Raw genomic sequence first — 18,740 nt, 5'->3', positions numbered from 1 at the left:
TGTGTGTGTGTGTGTGTGTGTGTGTGTGTGTGTGTGTGTGTGTGTGTTTTCTGTGATGAAACATATTCTCCATGGTAGCTAGTCATAAACTATCATAGCACAATACCTTATCATGTGGGGGTCTAGAGTCTGGAACTCCCATTGCTGTTCATCTGCTGCCCCCAGGATAAAGTGATTACTGTGTTCACATTACAGCTCAGCAGACTTGAAAGGCTTAAGAACTGACTTTTCAATCACTTAAACAGTAAATAGAACCTTTGATACAGGAAGGAATCAGAGGGAAATGTGGATGAAGTGTGCACAATCCCCAGAACAAGTATCATAGGGATAGTCTCGGTCTTATCAGAGGGCAGGGTCTCCAAACATGATGCTAGTAGCCCTGGCAGTAGACCACCCATGAAGCTCTAGTCCCCAAAGGCTTCTGGAGGTTACTTCATACCTCTTTCTTCTGGCAGCAGCTGTGGATGCCCGTGGTAGTAGTAATTTCCATAACCATACTCATCCCTCGGTGTCGGAGTGTGGTACCTCTGATAGGGGTCCTCAGACCCTGACCTGAGATATCACAGAGACAGCCAGTCATCCACTACTAAAGGGAGAAACCAAAGACAGCCTGCATGAACCAGACAACTTCAGAAGACACGACTGCCTCGTCCAGAATCTGCCTGATTGGGTCAGAAATCTACCCTGTTAGGTCAGAAAATCCAAAATCAGAACAGGGAGGGCCCTTTGCTTTACAAAAAGGATGTATCTTTTATAATAAAGCTCTTTTTTTTTTACTTTTAAATGCTCTTGTTAAAAGGAATTTATTTGCAATTATTTTATAGCAATATTCTCGTCCCCCAAATATGCCCAAGCAACACTATCGAAGCTGTTATCCTGGAAACCCCTGGTACTATCTGAGAAAAACCCATTCCTGAGGAAAGCATAGAAGAATGCCATGAGCTACCGGAATTTCGATGCATATTACAGACAGAAGGGATGCTATCACCAACATGATTGCTTTTATTATCTCTGTCCTTGACATACTCAATTCCTCTTGAGGACTCAACAGCCCAAAAGGATTGGGGAAAGGAACATTATTAGTGTGTCTGTCAATTAATAATAACCTCACAGGCAAATTTCTTTACAATAATTGCTATAACTTTAACCTTCAAGCCATAGGACAGCTAGATATAATCCCAACTAAAAGAGATGAAGGAAAGCATATATGGCTTCTAATAGTCTGTGAAATATTTAGTTCAATACTATGGGCTGGAAGGAGCAAGAGTTCAAGATTCTCCAACACAGAATTACCTCAGTGGTCTCTTCCTCCTCATGTTATAGCCTGAGAATCTGTATTTGCCTCCTCTGAAATTGCATTCTCTTAAAGTTCTTATGGATTAAATACTGATCTTTGCATGTCTGTCACCATCCAGACATGATTCGAGACACTGGGGTTGTTGGTGCTGTTGGTATCCAGCTAAGATCCGTGAAAATGTGAAGCCTTTCACAGGACCCTAGGGAAAGAGTTTCCACAGCCCACAAATCCTGCCTTTCACAATCCCAAAGCACGGAAGTCCCATCTGCTCTCTTATGTCTCCACCCCTCCATCCATCCATCCACCCCTCCATCCCAGTCACTCTATGATGGCAGCTCCATGGTGTTCTACTTGGGATACAAGAAAAGAGGGAAACACTGTCACCAGTCACCAAGAAACCAACCAGGCAAGGCAGAGTCTATCTAAGCCAATAGAGAAGAGTGGGTGCCTTGGTGGTTGTCAAACTTGACATAAATCCAGACATATCAGGAAGGGCGGAATCTTAATTCAGAAAACTCCTCCTTTAGATCACCCCGTAGGCAAGTCTGTAGAGCATTTTTTTGCCTGATGATTGATGTGGGAAGGCCCAACCCACTGGGGGTGGTGCCACCCCCTGGCAGATGGTTCTGGATTGGACAAGGAAGAAAACTGAGCAATTCAGGGCTAACAAGCAAGTAAGCATCGCTCCTTTGTGGTCTGCTTCAGTTCCTGCCTCCAGGTTCCTGACTTAAGCTCCTGCCCTGACTTCCTTCAGTGATGGATTGTGAAGTGAAAGTGCAAGACGGAAAGATGGGGTGACCCCTTAATCCTTTCCTCCCCAAGCTAGTTTTTGGTCATGGTGTTGTATCACAGCAACAGAAACCCTAAAACTAAAACAGTTAGGAAGAGGAAGAAGAGGAAGAGGAAAAGGAAGAGGAGGCGGAGTAAGAAAGGAAGAGAAATATAAGGAGGCAGGAAGAGCCACACAGGATGGTTAATGTACTTGAGAGGCTGTGTAAGGCAGGAGGATCCTAAGTTTGAGGACAACCTGTTCTATGCAACAGATTCCAGGAAAGAGGGGAGGGGCAGGGAGGAAGAAGGAAATGGACAAGAAACAAGAACAATTAATAATCTATTCACAGATACTTAGAAGAGATAGGTGCACTGTCACCTTAAACATCATACCTAGAGTACAGGTGACTGGGATAAGATCCTTTCAAGTAATCAGCTCCAGACACAGGCTGGGGCCACTCCCCACTCCTAGGTACATAGTAGGGCTGTCGGTGGTCATCCCTGGGGTCCTGTTGTGGCTTTGAGTTCTTGTGGGCATCTTGCCATTGGTGGTACTGAGGATGAGGATGGGGTCTATAATGTCCACTCTGAAGTGCTCTGTTTACATCCCTTGATGGTCCCGTAGTCCTTCCTTGTGTCTGGGGAACCCAAGGTTCCATCTCTGACCCTTTAACTTTTCCCCCCCTTGGGTCTTGAGGCTGTTATGTAGTTACTTTAATATCCTGCACACAAAAGGAAAAAAAAGTCATCGTTCTGGAGAGCTGTGGGTATAGCTCTTTCAGTAAAACCTTTGCTTTTCAAGCACTAACATGTAAATGTGATTTCAGACAGTTACATAAAAAGCCAGACAGATGTGGTAGTGCACACTTGTAATCCCAGTGCTGGGCAGGTAGAAATGGGAAATCCCTGGGGCTCACTAGACAGCTGGCCACGCCTAACCAGTGAACCCTAGGTCCCAGTGAAAGAGCTCTGGCCTACATGTATGCACACACACACACACATCACATCTCATGTACATACATCACACACACACATTACACACATAAAACTTGGTAGTTTGATGAGATTCTGTAAAAAGAGCAACTATAGTTTTCATAATTTTCTAAAACAAACCATATGAGCACAGACACAGAGGAATATTTAAAAAAAAAAAAGCTCAAACAGATACATTAAATAAATATCAGCCTAGACAATTAGATTGATTCTGACTAAAAAATTAAGAAAGTACATATGGAACAACAGCTGTGGGTGGCATGGGAGGCAGATAGCAGTCCTTGAGGCAGCTTCGAAATGCTATCAAGGACTCCCAATTAATGTTTCCTCGTTCATCCCACCAGCAAATGTTTATACAACACTTAAAATGGACATGCTGAGGTATCAGAAATAGAGGAAGCCTCCTGGGGAGCTACTCAGGGCTCAAATTGTTAATATGTCTCTTACCAGACAGATAATTTGTTTACCCCTCAATGTCCTTTGCCACGGAGATGGAGATACTAGGAGCTAGTGTTTCAGGGCTGGTGTCAAAGTTAAACATGACATGGAAAGTGCCTGGAACTGCCCAGAGCAATTCTCAATACATCATAGGACATATCCGCAGAAACCAAGGTTAGGATAGTGTGAGTGACTGAAGGCTTTGTAGGTCTAGGGGGATGTGTCGCTGAGTTAACCAACTGTTTGCTGCATACATGTGAGAACCTGAGTCTGGATCCCTCACACACACATAAAAGGCCAAGCCTGGTGCTTCTGAAGCCATCAGTGAGCTTCAGATCCAGTGAGAGACACCGTGGCCAAAATAAGATGAAGTACAATAGAGGGGGAAACTCAGTGTTGAACTCTGTCTAGCCTATACACACACAGACACACATGTATTCATATATCCCACATACACACACCACACACATGCACACATCACATACATACACACGCATCCATGTACATACACGTATCACATATGCACACACACACATCACATATACATACATGCACATACATACACACATACACACACAAACACACGCACACACACTGTTTTAATTGACCCCTTGACAGACTTCTCTTCCAAATGCTTTCTTTAACCTCCTCTCACCCTTCCTCTGAGAGAACCAACAGACACAGTTTGTGCTGCTGATATGGGAAAATAGAGAGCTAAGACTCCCAGATCTTTCTGACTGAAGATGTGCAGACCTAGAAGTTACTCTCAGATCTGACTAATATCCCCATACATTCTTCAAGATAAGAACTAGCTCCAGACACTGGTGCCTTTTCCCAGTTCCTCTGTTTGCATGGCAGAGGGGCGCATAATGGAGGGAAAGTCCAGCCAGGCCCTGCTCTTGTTCACAGAGCCTGCTGGATCAGCAGCATCGGGCAAGGACAGCCACCACCGCCGCCCCTCACTTCCCGTTGGGAATGTTGAAAGCAATGTGACTCTAATCGAACTTGTTTGCCTGTTCTTACTCTGGAAGCTTCCAAGTTCATCTGAAACTCTTATCGGGTCAAAAGGGCATGTGGTGAAACCAAGATCACCGTGTTTGAATACCACAGAGCCAGGGTCCAGAGCAATGAGCCCGGAAGTGTGAGATAGCAGAAGAGCAGGCAAGAGGAGGGCCTTCTGCTTTTAAGGCAGACATAACACAGGACCTTGGGCCTTCCTCTCTATGCCAGCTTACATCCTCAAAAAAACTCAGTCATATTGAAAACTTTGCCAGCAATTCCAGGAAGAGCTTAATACCCCTAGTACCATACAAGGATCCTTTGCTAAAGACCCATGAAACACAACAGTACTTGAACACAAGTAAGAGAACTTGAAAAGTAATTGATTCACTTGTCCCCAGACTTTGCACTAAGCATCCTGGCCCTGACTACAAAGGCACAATACCCGATCATTCTGTCACCAAGAGTCACCAACATCGGTAGGTTAAACTTTAAGTTATAATTAACGGTACACACTTTCAAGAGTGTACCCTTTAAGAGGTGAGACTTTAAGAGTCTCAGAATGAAGTAACTCTGTCTATAATAACAATCATGGCTTTGTGCGCACAGAAGTAAGCCTCCAACTCAACAACGGCAATACTGCCCTTCCCACTAAGATACTCCAGCAAGCCCAAGGCAAGGGAAAGCAGGGTGTCAGTCCCCGTTCCCCTCCTCCCCCCAGTCGCACCTGCTTTGCCAGCTCTCCACCTTCCTTCAGCGTGGCTCCAGGGACCTGCTGGGGACTGTCTTCTCCCTTCTTAGAGACTGACAAAGTCCAGGTGCCACATCTACCAAGACTCACCCGGCCTTTAAATCTACAGCCAATTACTTACCTTTGCAGCGGCCCGGCCTCCATGGAGCTGATACATTAGGGCAAAGTACAGTGTAGCTACCGCAGGCTGGGACAGTCCTGACTGGGCATATTTGCTCAGAACCTGGTAGGGGCTGGTGCTTCTGTTTACCTGGTCATAGACTGAGCCAGCTACACTCCTATGAGAATACATCCAACCCCCTACACACAGCAAATACGGAAGAGGGACACTAGGGAGAGGAAGACCAGAATGGCCTGAGGCAGCCCGATTTGTAGGGGCAGAGCACCGCTGTGGACTTGTGGCTCTGCCAGTGGCTGGCTCTGTCACTCAATGTTCACTGAGCCTCAGTTTCTTTTTCTAACGCTTAGCTGACGAGGCTCACGAAAAGGAGTGGAGGCAGTAAAGTGTATGAGCTGCAAGCGAGTGCACGCTAAGAGCAAGCAGTCTTTTCAGATGACAGGAGCTGACTGCACGCACTAAGGTAGGCAGGGGCGGGGAGGGGCTTAATACATGGATTGTCTGGTCTGGGTTTCCCTCACCCACGCTTTTCCCTCACCGGGTTCTTGTTGTACGGTTAACTCTGTTTTCTAGCTGAGGGGAAGACTGGAGTCCCAATGTTCAACTGAAGGAACTAAAAAAGTTTTCTCTCACAAGGAAGGAATTTCTCACATTTAAAAAATACATTTCTTCATGCTACTAAAGTAAACATAGAATGCGCTTTCTCCTTTGGGATGTACATTTTACATTTTAAATCCTCCTCTAGATGGGTTGTATTCTTTCAACAAATGAGTTTGTTTTGTCACACTACATATTAAACCCAGCAAGCACTCCAGTGAGCTGAGACAGAGCTTTCCCACCCAGCTATAGATCCTCAGCCCTGTTTTATTTTTTTAGAAGGAAGTCTCACTAAGTTGCCCTGGCTGGCTTTGAACTCACTCTATAAACAAGGTAGACCTTGAAGTTACTATCTCCTACCTTACCCTCCTGAAGAGCTACAACTAGAGGCCTTCACCACTAGCCCCAAATCAACTAACTCTTATCTGAGTTCCTGTTATGTGCCAGCATTTGCCACATATAAATATGAAAAGATACTGTCCTCGCTTGCAAGTCCGTTAGAACAAACTAGCCTTTCATGTAGTTCCTGGTCCAGGGAAAATTTCCATTATCAGTTCTTATGGTCAGATATGGCTAACGTAAAGCCTAGAGACATTCTTTCCCACCATCAAGCAAGTCTAGCAAATCTCAGACTGTAGGCAGAGGTTTCTTACCATGCTAAGCCATGAGGTATGGCTCACCAGTGGCTGAGTTGATGCTTTTGATCTCTCTGGGAAGGGGCACTGGAGAAGGACACAGACATTGAAGGCAGGAATCAGAACACTGTTAATTATCAAACAGTCTCTATGTCAAATTACGTTTTTATATATCAGAATTCCAGTCATAAAACTCTGACATAATTCTTGTTGCTTAAAGATGACAGCATTAGACTCAGTCTATCACAACTGCTGACTTCCTGGTGTGCTAACTGTAAAAAGAATCTTAGAGATCATCTGAGTAAACTTCACTTTAAAAAAAAATGATAAAACTAAGAGCTACAGAATAGTGATTTACCCAAGATCTTACAAAGCTAAGTAGAAGACCATCAAAGAAGTGTGTTAGTACACTAGCGATAGCTAGCTCTCTTACACAGGGCTTCCCAGAGTTGATTAGGAAGTATTCAAAAGTTTTGTGAACTGGTCATTGAGCCAGAGGTAATTTTAAAAATCACTCTGCTACGGGTGTCCACAGCACAGAAACTAGTGACCGCTACACCAAAAGATTGTTTGTTTGGTTTTCAGTGAAGAAAGTTCACCAACAGACTGAGTTCAAGCCCAGACTCTTAGATCTTAATTCCCTGTCCCTTCGTTTTCAGAGTTGTCATCCCGTAGCCAGACTTAGCTGTACATTTCTAGTTTAAACATCCAGCTCAGTTACTCCAAATGCTCCTTTTGTGGTGTCCCAAAGCATCTCCAATTATCTTAAGAGTTATTATGAAACTCTTCAAACACTCACCAACCAAAATTAATTTTAATTAGCTTTAATTATTTTTGTATAGTCATACGGCATACAACAGTTAAATGGGTCACAGAAGGAAATAGATTGTGGTGGGGATCTCACCACTCCAAAGCATTTGGGATTTCTCAATCTCTGATTTCTCCAGCCCCAAATAGCTACAGTTACCAAGTCTTTCTACCTGGCAGCTAAATTCTTCCTGGTTTCCAGACAAAATTTATCCAGCTCGACAAGGCTTCAAGAGCTCAGTCTCTACTAAGAGGTGATTTGAATCAGTCCTGACAGTCTAGACTCCAGCTGCAATGTCCCTGCATGAACCCATAGATTCCCTCATGCCCAAACAGCTACTTTCTTTACACTATCCTTGCCCTGGTGTCTTGCCCTTGTACCGATTCTTGTTTTGCTTCCCAATTATTCACCAAGAGGACTCTGGGGGCCTTGCTAATCTGGGTGAATTTCACACAGTCCCTGGCCTCCTTTCCAAAGGCCAGACTGCCCTCTAGGGTCTTGGTTCAAACAGGAGTAGCTACCCAAAGTATATAGACTGAATGTGGTTTTCTCCAAATATTTGCAAACTGAAATCCTAAATCCTAATGTGATAGAGTCAGGAGGTGAGGCCTTTGGAAGGCAAACGATCATGTTAGTGGAGCCCTTGTAAATGGGTTAATGCCCTTGTACAAAGGTCCAGGGGAACTTTCTCCCTCTCTGCTGTCATGGAAGGATATAATCAGAAAACAGGTCTCTGCAAACCTAAAAGGAGGACTTCATTAGACAGCAGATCGATCTGTCAGCAAACTGATCTTGGACTTCCAAGGCTCTAAAAATGTGAGAAATACATTTCTGTCACTGAAGCCATCAAAACTGTGGAATTGTGTTGCAGGAGCTTGAGCTGACTAAGACACTACCCTGGTGTGAGTGTCTGACAGAAAGGTCATGGCTGCTAACTGCTACTGTCTCGGGCCATCTGATGAAGCTGGCAGAAACAAATACCCAGTTCCAGGTCAGGTTTGCCATGAGTCCCCCAGTCCTGTGACCTCAGGACTGATTAGTGTTACAAGGAACAGCCCAACAGATGAGACTGTTCCCTAGCCCTGACCTTCCATCATCAAAATTAAAAATTTAGGGAGAAAACTGAGTTCTGTGTCAATAGTAGTTATCTACTTTCAGGTAATAGAATCTTTTTTATTGGATGTTTTATTTACATTTCATATGTTATCCCTTTACCCCTTTACCCAGGAACCCCCTATACCCTCACCCCTCCTCCTGCTTCTCTGCAGATGTACCCCTACCTACCCCCCCACTCCCACCTGCCCACCCTCAAATTCCCACCCACTGGGGCATCCAGCCTTCATGTGACCAAGGATCTCTTCTCCCACCTAGGCTCAACAGGGTCCTCCACCCTTATATATACAGCTGAAGCCATGAATCCCTCCCTAAGTGCTCCCAGGCTGGTGGTTTAGATCCTGGGAGGTCTGCTTGGTTGGTATTGCTGCTCTCCTCATGGGGCCACAAACCCCCTCAGCTCCAACAGTATTCACTCTAACTCCTCCATTGGGAACCCCTTGATCAGTTCAATGGCTAGCTGTGAGCATCTGCCTCTGAATAATATGTCACACTCTTGCAGACCTCTAAGGAGACAGCTATATCAGTCTCTTATCAGCATGCACTTCCTGACTTCCACATCAGCATCTACCTTTGGTGACTGCACATGGGATGGATGCCCAGGTGGAATGGTCTCCAGACGGCCCCTCCTTCAGTTTCTGTCCCTCACTTTGTCTCCATATTTGCTCCCATGAGTATTTTGTTACTCCTTCTAAGAAGGACCAAAGCACCCCCACTTGGTCTTCCTTCTTCGTGAGCTTCATGTGGCCTGTGAGTTGAATCTTGCATATTTCAAGGTTCTGGGCTAATATCCAATAATCAGTGAGTGAATACCATGTGTGTTCTTTTGTGATTGGCTTACCTCACTCAGGATGATATTTTCTAGTTCCATCCAGGTAATAGAATTTTACATGACTTTAGTTTCCTCTTTTAGCTTGTTCTTAGTATCTAACTTTTTTTTATGATAGATGATAGATTGATTGGTAGATGATAGATTGATAGATGATAGCTAGATAAATAGTAGATGGTAGATAAATATTATTTAAAATAATAAAATCAACTAGTATTGTTTTTAATCAATATATCCGAATCTGTTGTCACAGTAGAAACTAACTGGAGACCCAAGTTACTAAGTAGAGCAGTCATAGTCCCCAAAGGTTTCAAGATTGATTAACTGGTGATAAGTTTGCTATTGTGGGGATAATTTGAACCATTCATTTACAAAGCAAGTATTCGTGGAATAATCCCCAACCCTATCATGTGCATTTGAAGCACATAGAAAAACATATGGTCCTTGATTTAAAGAAGCTTTAAATTTGGTGAAGTATCAGACACTATGCAAGGATTACTCTCATGGACTTCTCTGGGGATGGATGCACAGAGGACAGCATGGGGCAACGTGAGGCGGTACATTACTCAGGACTATTGGAGAGAAAGAGCAAGTTGGACTCTATACACATTATACAAAAAGGAAGAACATTGTGCGTGGAAGGCAAGCACTTCATGTTTTATGATAGAACTGACATAAATTGGTACTCTCTTAGCTAGAAAGTATTGGAGAGGAACCAAGGACAGTCTCTAGAGCTGAGACCACACTGCATTTCTTTTTAATATAAAATAATCCTGGGAGAAGGATTGACTCACCGTAAGATTATGGAGTCAGTTGAGACATGTTCTGTGTGAGGGCCCTGGGGGACACAGGTCATAAGTCAATAAGGCATTGGCTGTGATAGTCTGGAGACCAAGAAAGAGGACTGAGAAGAGCAATGGAGAGCATGACTAAGAAAAACTGATAACGAGAGACAAGTCTGAGGGACATCAACATGTAGGACCAGGACACAGAAAAGGACCCTGTGCAAGTGGCGGAAGTGGCAGACAGATACCCTGAGAACTGGGAGGAAGCAAGTGGTAGTCAGATACCCTGAGAGAACTGGCAGATAGATATATAAACCCATGGATACATAAACCTGAGGAGGTGACAGCTGCAGAAACAGGCACAGCCAACAATCCTAAACTTCGAGGCATGTTAAGAAAGGCAACAAGTGAAAGCTGTTCTCTGGGTCACTGGATTGGACTATTAGGAGGTCTGAGGGTCTTAGCATGAACCATTTCAGAAGAGCTATATTCAAGGCAGACTTAGAAATGGTGTAATAACAAAAGCAAGACAAAAGAGACAGCAAGCAAATGACTCTTTCTCCAGGGCTAGATGGGCGGAACAGGGCTGGGTGTCCAACTGGCGTTCAGGTTTAAAGAATCTGTTTAGGACAAGGCAACATATATAAATGTGCTGGGTCATGCAGAGGAACCTAGACACTGAAGAGAAGCTGAGGGGAAGGATCTCAGACCAGACAGGAGGAACCCAGGACAGGGGAGCACATGTTTGAACCTCACTGATAGAAGACACACATTCCTCCTTCATATATACACGTGAGTTTATACACGTGAGGCCCAAGAGAGAAAACTCTTCCTGGAGCAGACCGACGAGTTCTACTGGCTGCCTCTAGAGTAAGCATCTGGGAAGGGACTTGAGAGACACCATATAGTTTAAAATGGCCAGTGTGGAAAATATAAGCCTGCTACAACTAGAAACACAACACACCCTCAAGTAGAAAGTGGAGTGGAAATACCACAATATTAGATGGAGAGTCTAGCTTTAACCTCCATAAGAGCTTTCTGTGCATGTTCCCATACCCTGTGCCTGGCATGTAGTACCAGCTCAGTTAAGTTTTATTTATAAACATCTCAAATGTGGAACAGCGATAGCTTCACTATGATTTCATCCAACCATTTGCACAACAAATACTGGATTACACTTTTAGACAGAAATTCAAAAACAGTAAAGAATGTTAAGGCTGTAAGTGAAGAGACTTGGCCAAAGAGTGAGTAAATTGTGTCTCATCGACACAAATGAGCAAAGACAGGCCCACATTCTGTACGTGTCTTCTTAAACCAGAGTCACTAGCTACAACTGACTCTGACTATAACTAGCTATAACTGTTTTGGCACATTCCAAAACAAGAGTGAAAGAAAAACATTCAATTTAAACATTAAAAATTAAGTAATAATTTTTAAAACTCAGTCCAGGTCAGGGGGACCTGGTAGTTTCCTTACATGTCTTCTGAGGTACTGCGGCTCTATCTAGTGAGCGAGTCTCACTAGATAGAGCCACAGTACCTCACAGTCTCTGACTCAGTCTCTGACTCTAAGAATGAATCAAAGGGTACAAGGCTCCTGGAGAGCAGCCTCCTATGTCCAGCAAGGCCACCCCAGAAGCCAATACAGGTAATTATCTTGTAGCCTTAACCACTTATTGATCACCAAAGTCCCCATCCTTCCTTTAGGTGAAACTGGGTGACAGGAAAGACACAGAAGTATGCTCTGGCCAAGAGTTCCAATTATGGAGAGGTGGGGTGCCAGGAAAAAGTAGTGCCTGTGCCAAAGTCAATTAGCCTGGCACAGAGACTATGTCACCAGCCCTTGGACTTCCTGAAGGCTTAGAAACAAAAGTTGGCACAATCTATACTTCACTAGACCACAGAGCCCTATAGATGATCCCTGACAATGGGTTCCTTTTGTTGCCATTTGTCCAGCTTCCCACGGACCTGTTCTTCCTGCATCTCGCTCTGCCACCAATAGCTAAAGAGACACTCCACATTCAAGAAGGACTCCAAGCTTCCTTGGCAGCCCTGGGCTGGCAGAGCGGCCTACTTCTCAGCCACACAGCCTCCCATTTAACTGGTACTCTCAGAGTCAGGATGAGTGTACCGGTGGAGAAATGTGTCTGTGACTTTAGGCCCTGTGTCAAGTGCCAAGGGACAGAGAAAACTGACACAGCAACTAAGGGAAATAAAAGTGTTTAGTGTAATCTCTCTGCTGCAGATCAAGGACTGTAAATGCCTTAGAAGAAAAGCACACCTCAGACCTGGTATAATTGTCTGAATATGAGACCCTGTTCTACCATCTGCTGACTATACAAACCTGTCAGTTATATCCATATCATAACATTTTCTTCATCTGCAGAGATGATTACAGAACCCCACCTTACAGAATTATGATGCAGAGATGCTCATGGAACCCTACCCTTAGAGAATTAAGATGAAGATAAAAAATCAGATCTAAAACCTACAAATAATTTAAATATAGTAAACACTCAATGGGTGTTAATAACTGCTACTTCTCTAGATGTACTAGAAAATGTGCCCACAAAGTATTCTACACACATCACCAGTAAGAGACTTGAATATTTATTACTGCTGTGAAATCAACAAATCCTCCTTGACACTTAATGTACTGCCTGCATTGATCCAGGTCTTAGAGGAAATAGAGAAACAGTATCACTTGACTACACAAGGAAAAAAGGGAATGGACCAAGGTGAGAATGTCAGAATTCACAACTTCAAGAAGTGTGGTCCAGTGCTTCCCGCACAGGAGGCTGGTAGCTCCAGGAACAGGGCAGGATGCCATAGGATGAGCGTGAAGCATGAATTTTCTTTTTTAAGCTATTTTCAATAGAATTTTAATTTAACATCAATGCAAACATTCTGAAGGGAAGTTTAAATTTGCAGTCATTTTTTAAGACAAGCATGAAATGTCAAAAAAAATTTCCACATTGGCTATGAGACAGATAAACAGATACATATTCTGCACCCCCAGACTGAGTCATTCCTCGCCACTCAGTGGGGGAGTCTGAGAGACAGACTCTGAACAAGAGCAGACATTCAGACACACAGAGCCAATGAGCTGGAAAGAACCTCTGGAAGGAATCCAGCACTGCAGGTGAAGCCATGACTGCGCTAGTGAAGCTCAAGCCAAGGCCCCTGCTGCTATAAAGTTCTTTCATTTACAGACCTAAAGCATTCCGAGCTCTCTACTCCTGGGTAAAATTCTGTGTTATACAAGACCTTGAGCACTCAGCCACTGCACTGCACTGCACTGCCTCACTAACCATGTTTGTAAAGTCATAAAGTCTAGTGATGTTTTGGTTTTCCTGGAACACACGGTATTTCTTCTCTGAGGAAAGGAGGTCCTCAGGGACCTCATAGGAGTATATGCCAATATTTTAAAGCTCAGATGCCCTTCCTAAGGGGTGACACACACATGTGTCTCAGAATCCCATCTCAGTCTTTTTAAGACAGGGAATAATACCCACCACGAAGCTCAGCAGCCTTTTCTTCTCCAAATCACACAGCCCCAACCTCATCCATCAAATTTCCCATCTTACTCTTTGTGGAGAATATCAAAGTTCCAAAGAATTGGAAATTGATGAGATTAGAGAGATGGCCCAGTACTCAGGCCACTTGAAGAGGACTAGAAGTTAGTTGCTAGCACCCACGTTGAACAACTAACAATCATCTCCAACTCCAGGACATCCAGCATACTCTTCCGGCCTCCGTGAGCCCCTGCACACAAGGGTAGGTGCAAGCACGCACACACAGAGACACATACACATGCTTGTATGCACACAAAATAAAATAAATCTTTCAAAAAAGGGAATTGAAACTAAGCTTTAATTTTTTTTTTACTTAGTTATTTCCCAGCCATACACATTTGGGGGGAAAAATCACTCAATTGTTATAATGTTTGAGATCCTTCGTCTTGAAAATGAAATCTTAAAAAAAAAAAAAAAAGCATTATAAAAAAAAAAGCCGGGCGGTGGTGGCGCACACCTTTAATCCCAGCACTTGGGAAGCAGAGGCAGGCGGATTTCTGAGTTCGAGAGTTCGAGGCCAGCCTGGTCTACAGAGTGAATTCCAGGACAGCCAGGGGTACACAGAGAGACCCTGTCTCGAAAAACCAAACCAAAAAAAAAAAAAGAAAAGAAAATGAAACCTTAAAGTGCTACTTGAAAGGACTGTTATGTGAATGAAATGAAATACCACGTGGATAAGAACTGAAGGAAGTACCTGTTAAGTATAAAGGTGAGTTTTATTCTATAAAGATGTGACGCCCTAAGTTACACACACAGGTGATACTTGGTCGGGCATCATAGTGGAGAGCTCTTTGAACTTGAAATTAGATTTGCATTCCAGCACCTCTGAGGATTAGCTGTGAGACAAGTAACTTAACATCCCAGGCACAGTAGCCTTGTTAAAGGATCTTGTTCTAGATACCCTTGTAAGACCATGGTAGGATACTTGAGAAAAAGCATTGTTTGTGGCATAGACCCAAAGTTTAACTACTATTTTAATAAATATAAGGTCTAACAGGTGTGCCCAAGCTGTTTGCCACAGGCCATGTGAGCCCAAGAGCGGTGATTAACGTAGTTCAAGACATTTGTAGATCCCAGTGTGTAGCAACTGTTGGACTCCCCTTGCTAGAAGCACGTAGAAAAGTAACGATAGTAAGTGTTCAGCAAAAGTTGCTATTAAAAGAATGCAGCAGCCAACAATTGACAGATGAGACCTCATGCTGTTGAAAAGCTTCTGCACAGAGCCAGTGAGACATGGTCAAGGGGATCAAGGTGCACACCATAAAGCATAAGAAGCTGAGTCCAGTCCCCAGAGCCACAGGGCAGGAGGAAGAAACTGACTCCCACAAGTCATCCTCTGATAATCACTGTGGTATACACATACATACACACACTAAAGTGATTTTTAAATTTTTAAAATTTTTATACAGCAAAAAAAGCTGTGGTGAAGAGTCACCCTCACAAAATGGAGTCCTTGCCTGCTGTACATCCAACAGTGGACCGGTATTCAGAATAAGAACTCTAAAAAAAGTAAACAAACAAACAAAACAATAATTGAAGAATGTACCATAGCCATAAACAGATACTTTTAAAGAGAAATATAAATGGCTAATAAGACTTTAAAAGGTGTTCCACATCATTAGCAACAGTGAGGGGTAGGGAGACAGATTGAAAGATCGAAGAGATGCCATCTCACCCCAGTGACAATGACTGCCATCATGAAATCAAATGACAAATGCTGGAAAGAATGTGGAGAAACAGGAAACCTCACACACTGTTTGGTGAACAGGGCACAGCTACAACTGTGCAGAACAGTCTGGAGGGTCCTCAAAGAACTAGGAACAGAACTACATGACCCACCATGCCTCTCATAGACATATACTCAAGACACCCATTCAAATACAGTTGTTGCTTGTCTATTCACAACAGTTCGGAAAGAAAATCACCCCAGATATTTGTCAGTAGATGAACGGATAATGAAGAGGAGGAATTTACACAGAGGAATTGTCATAGCGCTAAATAAAAATGAAATTGCAAGTAAATGGATGGTACTGGAGTGAGGTGACCCAGAACCCAGGAAAACAAACTCTGTGTTCTCTCTTGTCCATGATACTCACCTTAGGATCAGTGTGTTTTTCTTGTAGAGGCCAGGAAACTGGAAAAGGGCCACCAGGTCAAGGGTTACCTCAAGGGATGGTGAGCAGCAGAAAATAGGTAATACGAAAACAAAGAGGGAAGCTAACGGGAGGGGTTTCTGAAATAGAGATAGAGAAGGAAGAAGAGAGAGAGAGAGAAGAAGGGGAGGAGCTAACCAAACTGAAGAGTATATGAAAAAGCCCTATGGAAATCCACTATCTGTAAACCAATTTTAAAACATAGTTCTAAAATATAGAAAGGAGATAACCTTCAAGCTGGATACTGCACCTATTAGCTATAGTTATTTAACCAAACCCCAGTGGCAGGTGTTACCTCCTTATGAGTTCCCCCCAAAACAATACAAATGCTTGCCATTCCTTTTGGTTGCCTGTCAGACCTAATTGAAAAGATCCTATTGCTGAAGACATCACATGTCTTAGTCCCAAGGTGTAAAGATTTGAGCTGGAACTAGGCTGAAAGCCTCCTCCATGGTGGCTAGTTTTCACAGTTCAGGAAGTTACTATGCAGGCTTCAAGGAGTGGGGCAAGAAAACAGTGGTCTTACTTAGATGAGATCGCTGTGAACTATAATACCAAGCCAGGCAAGATGTGTCTATTTGCACAATGGTGGTGTAACTGTTATGAGGGTAACCATCACTTAACTTGGTTTGGGGCCATTCTGAAGGAGAAATGAATGCCTAGTACTGTAAAGCTGATTTAAAACCCCATGGCTGAAGAGGTCTTGGATATGGGAAAACAGGAACTTGCCACTATTGTTCAGCTAAATTGACATGGTGCCTAACTGCCTTCTAAATATTTATATCTATGCTCACAGACAAGTGCTATTTTCAGCCTTAATCAGAAAAGTTTCTCTTTGCAATGAATGGTGGTGAATACAGAAAGTCAAGGCTGCTCAAGGTACAGAGAACACAGGATGGTTGAGTGCTCAGCCCTAAAGAAGACATTTACACCACACGCTCTAAGGCTCAGAGAGCAAGGAAAAAGAGGGGATGGAAAAAAATAAAAGAGCCAAACGATAAGGGAAAGGGCAGAGAAGTGTTTTCTTCTGGACACAACATAACCAGTGCAATCTTGACCTCCTAGCATCCACAGCTGCCTGCCATCCGTCTACATAAGACTCAACCTGTCAATAGTCAACCATGGATCAGGGAGGGGCCCTTGAGGCTCCATGCCTCCTGAAGGATATCCTGACATATATGTGAAACTGTCAAAGAGGAAATTCAGTAAAAGATTTTTTGAATTAGTTCGTCACTTTGCACCAATGGAATGACTTATAAGCTGGCAGTATGACACTCGAATCTCATGTTTTTAAAAAGTGCAATTTAAAGTTCAAGTCTTACAAGGCTGGTGAGATGGCTCAGCAGTTAAGGCACTGACTGCTCTTCCTGAGGTCATGAGTTCAAATCCCAGCAACCAAGTGACTCACAACCATCCGTAATGAGATCTGATGCCCTTTTATGGGGTGTCTGAAGACAGCTACAGTGTACTTACATATAATAAATAAATAAAAATCTTTGGTCCTGAGCAAGTGGGGCTGGAGTGAGTGGGGCCAAAGTGGAGAAAAGAAGAGGAAGAAAAATATTCAAGTTTTACTCAGTAACATCATAGGATAAACTCGAAATGATCTTCATAGTTTTCCTGAATACAAAATTCTTACTATAGCTTTCCTCACCCCCTCCTCCAAATGCAAGAATTGCTTTCTCAGCTGTTTAGAGCATGTTGTTTTATTTAGCTTTTATCTTTCACTCATAATGAACTTTTCACTTCATTTTACTTTATTATTGATTGATAATCTAACCCAGAGTTACTATTTCCAATAGACATTCTGCCCTTTCTCTTATAGTAACCCACTGTTACCATATCTCGTCTTCCCCAGAAGCACCTGCCCGTGCCTTGTCATTTCATTATCTAGTGGAATCCGTGGAACTAGTCATTTGAGAAACAGTGGGAAAGACCAGAAAGGGTCAGAGATTTTGCCAAGCTCATCCAGTACATCTGCGTTAGTCACCAAATGAAGAACTTCACAGCAAATCAATTAGAGGATTTCTAGCCCAATGTTTTTGTCCAAAAAAAGAAAAAGAGAAAAGCACAGTGCTTAGCAATAGGCATGGAATATATTCAGCACAAAAATGCAATTATGTAAAAACGCATTTCATGCGAATACAATGATTACAACCTTCAAAGTCATCCAGCCTGTATAAATAGGCTCATTCGGCCTAATGATAGATTGGTAGGTAGGTAGACAGCTATTCAATGATTAAAAATAAGAACTCAAAGATTCATTTCTGTATTTTTCTCCTCATCCAATTTGTCAGCCAACAAAGTTCCATTCCACTTTCTGGTGTTTGTTCTACTCCTCTGCCCACTGTTCATGTACAGAAATAGTCAGTGAATGCACACACGTGTTTTAGTGGCACTTATGTCCCTTGTTCTCTCTGCCTGGAACTAGCGCCTGCAGATAGAGCTGTTCCCCAGGAGTGCTGCTCTGGTGCTGGATTTAGCACATTAGGGCAATTTCTGGGGGAACCATTTATGATGCCAAAAAACAAAGTTCCAACTTCAGTTCTAGAGGACACCAAAGGGCAGCGTGTCAAGATGATGGAGAGGGTTCTTTTCTGAGCACACATGACTGCAGTCATCACAACACAGTAGCCAAACTTTGCTGTTTTCTGGGGACAGCTTATAAATGACTGCTGCAGATTCTCTGTGTGCTGAGCAAACACTACCCTTCCCGACATTGCTTCTGTGGTGGAGTCTCTTTACAAGATTGCTACCATTGTTTTTTTAAACACTAAGGATACGCTTTGTATTCCTCCTGGCATTAATGACATCATGGCCTCATGCTGATCCGGATGTCATTCATCAAATACATGATATCATTAACTGACTTCACCTGG

The 18,740-nt window shown here is 43.3% G+C and overlaps 1 protein-coding gene across 8 annotated transcripts in view; it reads right to left on the bottom strand.

Annotated features, from left to right (window-relative positions):
- Window positions 1-6,686, bottom strand: part of LOC114613377 (protein transport protein Sec16B) — a 40,966-nt gene extending 34,280 nt beyond the window's left edge. For 5 of the 8 annotated variants that reach the window (XM_028758666.1, XM_028758699.1, XM_028758682.1 and 2 more), the window contains exons 1-3: window positions 5,226-5,351; window positions 2,462-2,790; window positions 440-552 (exon numbers count right to left, since the gene is read on the bottom strand). In XM_028758666.1, the coding sequence (XP_028614499.1) occupies window positions 440-552; window positions 2,462-2,727 (379 nt within the window). In that variant the 5' untranslated portion in view covers window positions 2,728-2,790; window positions 5,226-5,351. The other 3 variants (XM_028758674.1, XM_028758668.1, XM_028758707.1) reach the window with 3 other exon arrangements.
- Between the last annotated feature and the right edge of the window lie 12,054 nt (window positions 6,687-18,740).

Source organism: Grammomys surdaster, unplaced genomic scaffold (genome assembly GCF_004785775.1).
Source record: "Grammomys surdaster isolate TR1022 unplaced genomic scaffold, NIH_TR_1.0 130, whole genome shotgun sequence".
In the NCBI taxonomy this organism is placed as follows: Eukaryota; Metazoa; Chordata; class Mammalia; order Rodentia; family Muridae; genus Grammomys; species Grammomys surdaster.
The sequence above is the reverse complement of the archived record's forward strand: the minus strand, read 5'-3'. Positions and strand labels throughout refer to the sequence as shown.